The following is a 12,871-nucleotide window of genomic DNA, read 5'->3' on the forward strand; positions in this document are numbered from 1 at the left end:
CACATCCCAATCAGCGTCCTTCCTTTCGCCACCAGAACGAGGAATCAGGAGACAGGGTCTGTCGCTGCAGCACAGGAGGGAATCCAGCTACGTTTGTTTCTTCTAACCAAAAGGTACTGTGGGGCTACCTTACCTTAAGCCGAAGAGTCGCTCCAGTGTGACTGGAGTGCGTTAAAAGGTGTTAAGGGTGGCCACCCTACCTCTGGCCCAGACTTGACAGCTTGCGTCCTAGTAGGGAGTCTGTTCCATGGTCCCTATAACATTATCTTGCTAAGCATTATTTTAGTGACTAAAGTAGCCTGAGGAACTTTGCCTTTACAGCTTCTAATTGAGACTCGTTGTTCCACTCCTACACTGACTTTTGGCTAGAGATTGGACAGCCAAAGTGCTAGCCAGCCATGAAAAGTGTAACTATAACGTAAATTACTGCTAAAGTGTGAATAACCCTCCTTTTCCTTCCCACAGACATCTGATGTGAATATTACCCGAGTGCAATTACCGTTGCTCTGTAATCTATGCGAGTGCGCAGCACTACTAGTAATACTGTAAAACTGTCATTAGTGTCATTCTCTGTAACAATTGTAATCACGAGCAACTGCAATTGAAGCAGTCACCTTTGAAAAGTATTTGAATAATTCCTATGTGTATAAGTTTTATTTATTGGACATGTGCATGGTGCCTACACAGAAGGGTTTCCAGGTGCCAAAAGACAAAATGGGGGGAGGGGCATCGGAAAAAGAACAACGGTTAGTGGCCTTGAGATAATTCTACCGTGCAAGGACAAAGGTGATAAGTCCAGAGGGAGGGGAGTAGGGGGCTTGTTACCGGGAGGGGGTGAAGTGCATGTGGGGGCACAGATGGGGGGGGGCAAGTGCTGGGGGGCCAATATGGGTAAGTGCCAGGAGAAAGGTGAAGGGCAGATAAGTGTGATGGTTAGGGTGGACCAGAAATGGGCAAGTGAGGGGATGGGTGTCTAAGGTTATGTGCTGGATAGGGAAGCTGGGGCGACTGGCCAGGTGGTGGACTGGTCCCTGTATGACTCAGAAGGGACCAGGTCCCAGTCATAGCTGCAGAGGGTCATTAACACAGGAGGGTCAGGGGGAAGGAAGAGGAGAAAAGCAAGGTATTGAGAGGTTCATGGAACTTAAGAAGGTTGGCTCAAGTCTGAGAGTGGCATGGAGGCCATTCCAGAGGGAGGAATCAGCAGAGTAAAGGGATCTACCTCCCACTCTCTGCTTGGATAAACGTCTGACCTGCAGAGAGTTGGAGCTAGAGGACCTTAGAACTCTAGCAGGGAGGTCTTTAGGGAGAGAAAGCTGGATGTAGAGAGGTCCCAGGCCCCAGAGAGGCTAGTATACAGAGTATTTACTAATCCTCCTTGTGTACATAATGAAATATATTTTATTATAACTGTGTGTAAGAGTTGGACTATTGTATTTACTGGGTTCGTTGTACTTACCTACAGCTCACATCCTCCTCCCAAGGCCATTCTACCAGATCCTTTGGGTAGTACAGACTTGTACTAAGAGTTGGGGAACTGTATACCAAGGGATTGTTTTAAAGAGTCTTACCTCAAGCGGCCTTTAGGAAAACTCCCCAAACACCTACTATTATCCCATACGGACACCAGCGAGGACTCAGTTCCTCTGAGGGGTCTGAAGCCTGATTGGGCTGGGTCAAGAAGGTTGTTAGCTTCTGTGAAGTGGCAGAGCTGCTGGTATGCTGTGCGGTCCATGTGTTTGGCCACGAAGTGTGTGTTGGAAATGGTCCAGTAGTTCTGGGGAAATGAGTGGGTTGTGCATGGATTTTTCGAGGAGGGGTTGTGATATAGGAAGTTTTGAAAGCTTCTGGGAAGATTCCCGAAGTGAGGGATTGGTTAAGGCTTGACCGTGCAATGCTACCCGCGCAGATTGATGTTAGGATGTTCTTGACGATTGTGGGTGGGCATGGGTCTCCAGGAGAGCCTGACGGGCGGCTTTGTACTAGGAGTGTGAGGAGCTCTGTGTGTGAGATGTGGGAGAAAGAGGAGAAAGCTTGCATCAGGAGGGAACTGGGGCAGAGTATGAGAGGAGGGGGCATCATTGCTATTTTAGAGATGATAGCACTGGCACTATATCCAACGTTGGGGAGATTATGAAAATGGATGGGCAAGAAATTGCGTAGGGATTGGGAGTTAAGTAGGGGAGGGGTTGAGCAACCCGGCGACTTGAATTCAGAGATAATTATGCTCAGTTCCCTGCTTGGGTTGCGAGAATAAGATTCTGTTTCCATAGAAGTTGGTTTCTAATTTCTGACCCTGTAGGCCCTTGTTGGTCTTGCCAGGGAGGTTTTGTTTCCGGTGGTCGGGTTGGTTCTTGCGTTTATTTATTGCAGGTACAGGCTGTTTCATCAAGAAAAAGAAAAGAAAGCCACAGTCAACAGGTCAGTCCTGAATCATGGGCAGTATGGCCCGCCATGCAGGCCATTATGCTAATTCTATGCATTAAATGTTGCCAAATGGTCTCTCCCAATAGACTAAAAGAACACATGGGGGAAATGGCCAATTACCAGTGACCACCTCTGTTGAAGACCTTGAGTGCAATGTATAATGTATGGCAATCTTCATGCTGATACAGTAACAAGAAACAAACCAACCAATCAGAATCACTTTAATTATTGTTGCACTTTGTAAACATTTGTTAATATACAATTATGCTCATATCGATTTGTAAACATAGCAGAATAACTACAGGATTACAAGCATATGAACAGTATGCTATAGATTACTATTTATAATGAAAGATTACAGGTACTGTATATCAGAATACTGTCTCTTCCTAGATTTACAGATATAAAATGGTATTTCTTAAATTGTTCTCTGTGCAAAAAAAACACTAAAACACTAATTTGGCAATTATGAAGACTTGGCGGTTAAGCTTTTAACCTCCTGGATAGAGCTATCAAGAAAGCCTATTGGACAGTCCCACTGAGATTGTCACCTACTCACTCTTGTAGCTATTATGTGCAAATTGATTGGTTAGAAGTGCAAGCTCTGTTCCATGACTGGCCAGGGGGCAGGTATTTGCCCTAAAACGCAACCAACAAATTGTAGGTTATCCCAACATGCATTTGTATTTGCAACCCTTGGCTTAGAAATTGCTCAGATGTTAAGTGCTGGTGATTTTTTCCATGCGAAATGTGATATTGCAAAACCCCCAAAACACAAAAAATGAGACTGGTATTAACAACCTGAATTTCCTCCTACATCGACCCGCTGTACTGGGAGGAGTAAAAGTGAACACTTAGTTCTGCTGAAATTCATTGCACTTTCATACATTCATATAATGTAGCTAATGTATTGCAGCCAAGCTATATAGCTGCTTATTTCTTGGTTCTGGTAAAGCGCTTTCAGTCATGACCGAGCATTTAAAGAGCACTGGGCTTCGGTCAGGCCCAGGAGCAGCAGAAATAGGGAGCTGGTGTGGTCTGAACTGGAGAGAGGAAGCACAGTGTTCTAATGAAGGTGCAGAAGGGTGCAAGGTGATACACAGCGGAATGCTGGTGATACTTGGAATATTTGGGGTTATAATTTCATCTTGAAGTATTTAGGTTTCTTGACCCTGGGCAAATCACTAGCTCACGCCGATTACCTTAATGGGGTAATTCAATTCTTATCACAGTTCTAAGCATTAGTGAGGATTACAGCGGGGAAAGCCCAGGCAAGCTGGCAGTGAACAAGTTTGTTAACTGTGTATCGACTGGTAGGCAAAAGGCCACGCCAAGCCCAGTTACAATCCCATGGCAAAGTTTCTGAGCTATACCATAAGGGTTTCAAAGATGGAATGAAATTTGCACGGTCAAGTGTTCAAGGGCAAAGGTAATAATTGCATACTTGGATTTTAAGAATGTAAAGATCCATTTCACAAGAGCGGTCTAGCAAGTGTAGATCGAGGTGCACCAAGGGAGCAGAGAATACATACTGACACCCCCCAGAGCACAGGACAGACATGGCAAGGATGGTCCCCCACAGGCTAGCACAAGCCTCTCATATCTTCTGGAGATCGGCACGACTGAGTGGGTTCAATTCCCTCATCTCCCAAGAGCCAGTAGAGAATGAGATTGTCCAGCCCCTCTGGCCAATGCAGTGTATCGTCGGGCATTAAAAGCAGTAGGCTTGTTAAAGGTCGTCCTCGCCGATCCCTTCAAAGGCGTAGTTCCCATGGAAGTCATTGGCCAGGTCACCAGATGAGCTTGAGTTGCTGATTCCACGGAGACTGACTGATGATAGCTTACTCTACACAGGCCGGAAGAAAGAACACATTAAATAGGTTACCATGTTATGGCAAGACAAGCCACTTTAATTACTATCAACCATGAGTTCCATCCTAACTATTACATTGCTGGTTCTACAAAAAAAACATTTCTGCTACATTGTGAGGATAGCATGCCATGTGTTTGTGGTATTTATAACGCACACCACTGCCATTTGCATTACCAGCAGGCGCGACCAACCTACAAGCGCAACTAGCTAGCGACAGTACTTGGGGTGTGCATGACACGACCAGCAAAGTAAACCCAGAGTAAGCAATCCAGCTTAATACAATGGATGTGTGAATGCAAAATAGAGCAAAAATCAACCAATAGGAGACAGGCTTTTGTCAAGCATGTGTCACAATCCTCAACAGGTCTGCCGACTAGATGCAGGAAAGTGGGTTTTACTAGCACACAACACCCTAACCATGACGAAGTAAACAAACAGCATACAACCACATTATGAGAGCAGGTGAAGGATTGAGGTAGGACTGAGAGCCCGTAGGGAAGTAGGATTTGAGATGAGAGCCAATGTTCAGTGCAAAGTAATGCAACTACTGGCCACGGAATTACTTCAATGGACACATCCAGGCGCACAGTGCTCCAATCACAGTATTGCACTAGTTAAATAGATGCCATCCCAAATGCTGGTTACGCACACCATATACAGCGCTCTGCTGCCCTCGAGCTAGGTCCGCGCTTTAAACAATAAAAGAAAAAATAATGAAACCGTAGTCGACAGGAGAAAGATAGGTCACTGTTAGGTTATCAAACAATACAGCCAATATAAATGACAGAGCATTATTTCTCGTGTTCATAGCCACCCCACCCCTCATCTCAGGAGATGACTAGGCAGCTTTGCACAGCATACATGTCACTTTCAGGACCCCCCGGGCGTGCACACAGCCCTACAGGTATGGAGTAATTCTTTCCATCCCCACTCTAATCGGGCCCTCTGGATCGCCCCCACCGCACGCCCATCTTCCAAATCTACCACTCCGCTGTACTCTCTGCCCATATAAGGGGTCAAAGGTTTATAAAAACAGAATGGATAAGAAGGGGTAAAGCGATGGAGGAAAACCATTTATTTAGTTACCTTTAAGCTTAGTGTGAAACACACTGTTCTAAATGCTGCTTTCTTCTATCGTCACAGACTACGCTGGATTGCGAGGTATTTTTAAACGAATTCAATTACAAGTATTAATCCAGTCTACATTAGTTCCACGAGGCATACGTATGTACTCCCTTCCTGGGCAAGCTCCTGGAGAAACTGGCCATCTCCTAATTCAATCTCCACACTGAATCTGTCGGCTGTCTTCATGACCATCAGGCTGGCTTCAGAGCTGCCAGAAGCATGGAAACTGCTCTCCTGAGCATCCGTGAAGACCTGCTCTCCAACCTTGACTCTAACACCCCTTGCGTTCTCATCCTGCTTGATCTCGCTTCTGCCTTTGATACAGTGAACCATACCATCCTGCTCAACCGTCTCCGTGATAACCTGGGCATCACCGGTCAGGCTCTGGAGTGGCCGACTTCTTTCCTCTCCTCTCCGACCGACCTTCCCAGGCCCTCTCTGCCATCTTTTTGTGGTGTCCCCCAGGGGTCTAACCTCTCTACCTGGCTGTTCAACCAATACCTGGCACTCCTGGCCCACTGCATCGCCGCTCTCTGCCCCAGTTTTCAGTGCTATGCGGATGACACCCAGCTCATCTTCAGGCTACCCTCTCCTCCTCCATTTCCCTCATCTCTGACTGTCTGCTATCCAGGAGTGGTGTGCTGCCAATGCCCTCTGCCTTAATGCCTGCAAGACTGAGCTTCTCATCGGCACACCCGCTCCCTTCTTCCTGTAACGCTCACCTGATTCTCGCAGAGGCGCCGGTCTTGACGGGGCGACTACCGTATCTTCAAAGGTGATGTGTAGCACCCGGTTGGCTCTTTGGGCTGGACCTCTGTGCACTGTATGCCTGACGTGTAGAGTAAGATGTCTGCAGATAGAAAATATGGGGTTAATGAACTGGGGTTATTGGGGTGTCCCCATCTCTTTCCTCTTCTCCTCTCCTGTAGACCCCCAAAGGTTAACGCTCTCACCTTAGGTAAGTGAATGCCGAGCTCTCCATCTGCCTCGGGGCAGGGTGCTGTAACCAGTTTCTTCACTGGATAGGTAGCGCAGGCCTCTTGACTTCAGAGGACTGCTGTCCGTCGTTTACTGCACGAACGGTAAGTTTCGAGTCATTCAAATGTCTTTAAAGTCTTTAGTAATGATGTCTCTTGTTTTGCAGGGTTCCGGCGATGGCGGATGACGGGCTGAAGTGAGTTGAAGATGGAGCCCGTGTGATGAATAGAAGCGCCTGGAAGCACGTAAGCGCTTGTTGCCTGCTTCACTATGCGCTCTAACTGTCTTTTTATTATGCAGGTACGAGTTCGGAGCGGCTGCAGGGTGCCGGAATACCCACTGGATTAGATGTGGAAAGGAGTAATGGCACGTGAGTATTAAAGTTCCCCAATGTCTTTAAACGCACCTTGTTTTGTCTTTCAGATGCGGGATGCAGCGCCGAAGGCCTCCGGAGCGTGCGAAGAGTTGGTAAACTTTTGCCTTTCAGATGCCGGAATGCAGTGTGAAGACCTCCGGAGCGCACGAAGAGTAGGTAAGCCTTTGCCTTTCAGATGCCGGAATGCTAACCTGTTCTTTCTTGTCTTTATAGGTGTTGCTGAAGACTGGATTCAGGATGGTAAGCCTTTGCCTTTCAGATGCCGGAATGCTAACCTGTTCTTTCTTGTCTTCATAGGTGTTGCTGAAGACTGGATTCAGGATGGTAAGCCTTTTTCCTTAGGCCCAGGACCGGATGCAGAAGACACGATGAGCGTTCTGCTGCAGAGGTTGCAGAATAACGCAAAGCAAGATTCATCCACCGGGTGTGGTTTAAATAGCCTCCTGTAGTGCTTAGGTGTCTCCTTCCACAGCCACGCCTAGGTAAGAAAAGAGTTCCTGGTAAGAAAAGAGTTCCTGCCTTCCAGAAGAGTTCCAGTGTTCTGAATCTAGGGAGTGGCTCCAGCCCCACCCAACAGGAAAAGTAGTTCCAAACAGAAGAGGATCAGAGGCTCAACTGGCAGGCAAGTAAGCAGTATGGTCTGCTGAAGGTAAGTCCACCCAAGCATTATGAGCCCGGCGCTTCCAGCGCTGGGACTGGGCATATTTATGAGCCTGGTGCCACTGGCGCCAGGACTGGGTCCAAAAGGTCCCAATTGGGACTGGTTGGCACTCGGAACCTGGGTTATGGATCTGCTTCCAAGGGAGTTGGGAAAACCCTGACCTTTTGGAAGCAGAGATCATGACACTTCCCTTCAGCTCTCTGGCTGGCCTCCCTTGGCCCTCTTCCTGCTCCCACCTGCAAAGCTAAAAACCTCAGGGTCATCTTCGAATCTGCACTCCTCCTCTCCACACATCTCTGACGTCTCTAAGAAGTCACACTATCAGCTGCACCTCCTCAGAGGTATACTTCCTTTCCCCTTCCACCAGAAGCTCACTGTCTCTAGAGCTCTGAGTCTCTCTAAGCTGGACTATTGCAACAGCCTCTTTCTCAATCTGCCTGCTTCTACTCTCCGCCCTCTGCAACTTATCCAGAACAGGACCGCGAGACTGGTCCTTGGCTTCAAGCCCAGGGATCGTATCCCTCCAGGACTGAAATTTCTGAACTGGCTCCCAGTGGCTGCGAGGATTGAGTTCAAAACCCTCTGCATCGTCCATAAGGCCGCCTGGGGCCTCATTACCTTCAACTCTGTCTCCCTAAACACCTTCCCTCTCGAGCTCTTCGCTCATCTACCTCAAACTCCCTCAGAGTCAGTCGCTTCTCCAAGCAACGAGTTGGTGGTAGATCTCTTTCTTCGGCTGGTGCCTCCCTCTGGAAGAGGAGAATCATCTTCGATTACAGAATCACCTCAAAACCTTTCTCTTTGCTTCTGCTTTTTCTCCTCCTCTCCCTTGCTGACATTGAATTTGCACTGGTTACCTGGTCACCCTCTGATCTCGGGCCCAGGTCCCTTCCCCTGCCAGTCGCACTCCTGCACTGCCTTGCCGGCTTCCCCCGCACTTGGGGACTGGTTCTGTATCCCTTGACACCTGATGGCTGCACTTATCCTTGCACTTGCCACCCGTGGGCAGTACTTTTATTTACTATTTATCTTTAAAAAAAATGTTTTGTTTGGTTCTCATCCCATGTACTGCACTGTCCTCTCCCCATTCTCCTTCGCACTTCCTTTTCCTTCCCGTGCACGATCTGACTAACACCTGGCCTAGTAGGATCGTTGTCTGTCCTCCCTCGTTACCCCTCCCCTGCCTCGTCGCACCTTGAAACACTTCTGTATAGGCGCGTTATAAATGCCATATCATCTATGTAGAATGATTGGCTACTCTTGCCCAGGGTTATGGCCACCCTCATTCAAATCCTCACATTCCCTTCCGTCCCGACTTCACTCGCCCACATTCCACTCTCTCATATGCACACAAGACTAGATGCAGATTACAACATATTTCCTTCCCTACGGAGGAGTAAATAGAAGCACCACAAACGTATAAAGCACGTTTAAGTAACTCCTTGACCTCCAGGTAAGAATTCAGATGCTGCTAAATCGAAATTTTTCCATCATTTAAGGGACCCATGGGCGATTTATTACTAAGCCTAAAGGAAAAGAAGGAAATAACATCTAAGAAACCTCCTAAGCTCTACCACAAGTAACAATGAAAAGGACTGAGATCACATCCCCACCTTCTCTCTCCACCCAGCACACTCCCCGTGTGCCACACACACATCCTAGAATGAGCATGAAAATGCAATGGCCGAATGCTCAATAGGGACACCCTCCTGGCTCCTTACTCGCTACACCCTAAACTAAGGCTGAATCCCACCACCTTAATGCCACCTAGAACGGTCACGCTCCACCCAAAACAGAGGCTAACTCTGCTCTCTCACATAGGGTTAAACAAAATCCTACAAGTACATTTTCTAACTAATGGGGAACCCAAATGAGACTAAAAACTCACAGGAATCCAAAGCAACACAACATATGCAGGTTGACTCAATGCTGAGCCCCACAACAAATCAGCAGGTTGTCCGCCCCCTCCCCCCCACCACAGAGCTTGCAATACCTCTACACCATATCTGACCAGGTTCATTATCGATAGAGCCCGTAAACCTATAACACCATATAAGCAGGGTTTCCTCTACAGAGCCCGCAATAAGGTCTCTAATTACTTTGAACAGGTTGCTTTCCAGTAGAGCCCAGCATACTTCAATTCATTTACACCCCATGCCTGAGTCACACATATCCCAAAATACAAGTTTAAATATTTAACCCATTATACATAGCTAGAATTAATCCATGCTGCTATACTCTTTGCTGAAAATACAACATTAACTTCAGTCACCACAAGACAATGGCTACCAAGACCTAGACTGTAATATTACTTGCACTACCATATTACTATGCTCTCCTCTTAACACCCATCTCCGGTTCCACTCCCACAGAGAAAAAGCGTTCTACTGCTCAGTGGTAAATCTGGAGCAAACGCCACTAGTTCACGGTGTAGATCACAACACTGGGAAATCACATTCAATCCACATGTTCATCAAATGTTCTTTACTTGAGCTGCATACGTTCAAAGTTCTGCTGTACACTCCAGCCAACATTTCTTCTGTCCGCAATCTCACCACAGTTCCTCTTCGTGCCTCCCTTCCCCTCTCCGCACCCATGAAGATTATTCCCTTTGTTGTACTCTTCATCCCCTTGACTCTGACTGAACTCCTCTAGGCTCAGTGACTGCACTTCATTTGCAATATTGCCTGACATACCCCTTTCCAATCCACTTGGAAATTCACAATTTGATATGTGCTCTCGCTTCAGCACCTGACCCCCTCCAGTCTACCTCTTGTGAAGAAAGGACCTCCTTCCTTCTTGTGTGCAGTACGTATATCACTAGTTGCATTGAGATGACCACAGACTCACTTCGTGTCAGTACTAGGAATGCTGACACTTTGCTAGAGGGAAGACACCAGTGGAGGTCCTGCTGCACATTCGCCTCTTGTCACCACCTCCCCCTCATCGACGGACCAGGCCCATCTGCTGTGTCTCTCAGCAGCCACCAGTTCACTTGCATTCCGCCACACTAAACTATCCTCCTCTTATTCTCTAGCCTCTCCAATACTGCCACACAGACCACTCAGCACCTGCTCCAAATCAGTGGCATAAACCCAGGTCTCCAGCGGGTTGCTCACCACACAAGCTCCTTGAAGCGCTGCTTCACATATTATAGCCAACTCCACCAGCGTGCAGGCGTTCCTGTACCATGCAGAACTGGATTAATCTTAGCTTTTCTGTTGACAGTCACCCTCACAGACTCCACCTTTGAGCCACCGCTGCGGTCAGCTTCCCCCTGCAGCCTCCACTGGCTTGCTCCTGTAGGCTGAACTCACTAGCTTCTTCCGACACTAAAGACTGCTCCTGCGCTCACCGTCCTCCAACAGTACGCATCCCTAGGCAAGGGCAGGAGTCTCTCCGGTTGACAATGGACATAGCTGGCTGCTTAGGTACCACAGCACACCTTGGTTTGTCAGCTTATCCCCAATATTAAATATTCTGCTTTCTTCTGTCATCAAGGACTGCGCTGGATTCTCAGGTAATTTTGAGTTAAGTATTAAAAAAGCTACACATTAAATACATTATATCCCCAAACTGCTAAACCTAGAGGGCTTATGGTTGCTGAAGTCACTATCTACAGAAATGCCTTCACTTAATTTCCAACTATCCACAGGCATTATAAAATAGTCTATTATAGTGCTGAATAAACGGTTTCTGAAAGAATACCGCCCTGTTGATCATTGCCACAACAGATTTAAATTGGTGTGAACATCAATTAATCGGAAAAGGCCAAAACGGTAATCCTCTGCCATTTGCTCAGAGGTTTATCAATATTGCTTCCTGTACACTGGGCATTCTCTCGCCCGGAGCATCTTTCAAGATATCTGAGCCATCACCCAGGCGAAGATTAAAATCACCAGCCATAATGCCTACTGTTCAGATGGATTATTGCGGGGAGGATTTCAGGAGGCCACCCTATTCCACCCTATTTATGGCAAACAGGGAAGCCACAGATAAGCCAAAATCCAATCAATCAAGGTAGGTGGATGAGCAGTCCAGGATTAGTCTCAGGAAAAGTGGGCGAGTGGTCTTTGTCTACCGTGAGTTTAGTCATTAAGTATATGAAGATACAATAATTGGAAAGATCTTTGCAAGCCCTTCACAATTACTCGAATGTTAATCATCTTCAAATTAATTACAACAAAACGAAGATCACGGCGATGGGAAAAACAAAAGGCAAAAGTTATGTCTGGAAAACTGACAAAATTACATTGAGGTTGTCAACTGTTCCGTTTATCGAGGCAGCCCTTTTGGTTCTACTCTAGAATGGTTTGCAAATCATAGTGTTCTTAAAACAATGTGGTGCTAATAAAAAAGTAATTAGTAACAAGCGTGGTTTCTCCCTGGAGGGCTTTATCAAGCATTATAGGTTGGGCATCAATTACGCCACATGACCATGGAGGGAAATAAAGGCGAACGCCTTTTAATGGGGCAGAGGGAATAATGTTGCATACTTAACTCACTAAGAAGAGGTTCCAGGACTACGCAAGACAAGGCTTCCCTCAACAAGCATCTTTCGATTATGTGGTTAAGTGCTATGACCAAACTTTGCGACGATTTATAATGCGGCATAGGTTTAATAAAATGCATGTTAATGCATTACCTACCAAGATGCTGCTAGGGGCTTGTACAAAAACTATTAATCATAGGGTCTGACGCTTCTGCAGGACTAGGCTGGAAACCACACACCATATTTTGACACAGTGTGGGTTTCTAATTGTGTTTTATAGGGCGGCGTACTCTAAATTAGTCTATAACAAAAGCTTATGCTGAAGATCCTGTGAGTCACAAGCCTCTGCCTGTACATGAGACAGCTGCAGCGAGGTAGCCCAAAGAGAGCTGGTCTGTCCACCAGGTGGTACAGACACTTCCGAAGGCTTCCAAGGCATGGATCCGCGAGTATGGGTCGGGGACTGGTTGTTCCCAACGGTCCAAGGGATGAAGCACCAACGAGGGTCTTCTGAAATCCGGCAGCGGAGCAGGGCTTCAATGGGCCAACCACTGTAGTCTATGCTGGTCAGCTGCAGGGGTCGTCGTCAGGGCTTCAGCAGGCTGCTCTTCATATAAGTCTTGGTTCCAACGATGATCCATCGAATAGCTTCAGGAGCTCTCCTTTTCTCCAAGATTTGGGCTGGGAGTTGTCCCAAGATCACCAATGGTAAGGATGTGCGTTAGGGCGAATTTTCATTTCTGTGCAAAAAACCTCCCACCTTAGACACCCACAACTCTTTTGCTAAAACTTGGGTCCCACTCACTCAGGGGTTCAAATTAAAAAGTCCTTTTTCTCCCTCCCTCATCTGTTTTAACTGATTTGGATTTTGTGTTTTAACTGTTTTTGGAGTCTGAAACTCCATAGGCATCTGCTTTTTGTATAGTGACACAGCACCTT

The 12,871-nt window shown here is 47.0% G+C and overlaps 1 protein-coding gene across 1 annotated transcript in view; it reads right to left on the reverse strand.

Annotated features, from left to right (window-relative positions):
- Positions 1-2,631: 2,631 nt before the first annotated feature.
- SNX17 (sorting nexin 17) overlaps positions 2,632-12,871 on the reverse strand; it is a 335,778-nt gene continuing 325,538 nt past the window's right edge. Inside the window, exon 15 of the mRNA XM_069605478.1 lies at positions 2,632-4,273. Coding sequence (XP_069461579.1) covers positions 4,157-4,273 — 117 coding nt within the window. The 3' untranslated portion in view covers positions 2,632-4,156. The remainder of the gene's footprint in view (positions 4,274-12,871) is intronic.

The sequence above is a fragment of the Ambystoma mexicanum genome, chromosome 4p, assembly GCF_040938575.1.
Source record: "Ambystoma mexicanum isolate Mex_15411 chromosome 4p, UKY_AmexF1_1, whole genome shotgun sequence".
NCBI lineage: Eukaryota > Metazoa > Chordata > Amphibia > Caudata > Ambystomatidae > Ambystoma > Ambystoma mexicanum.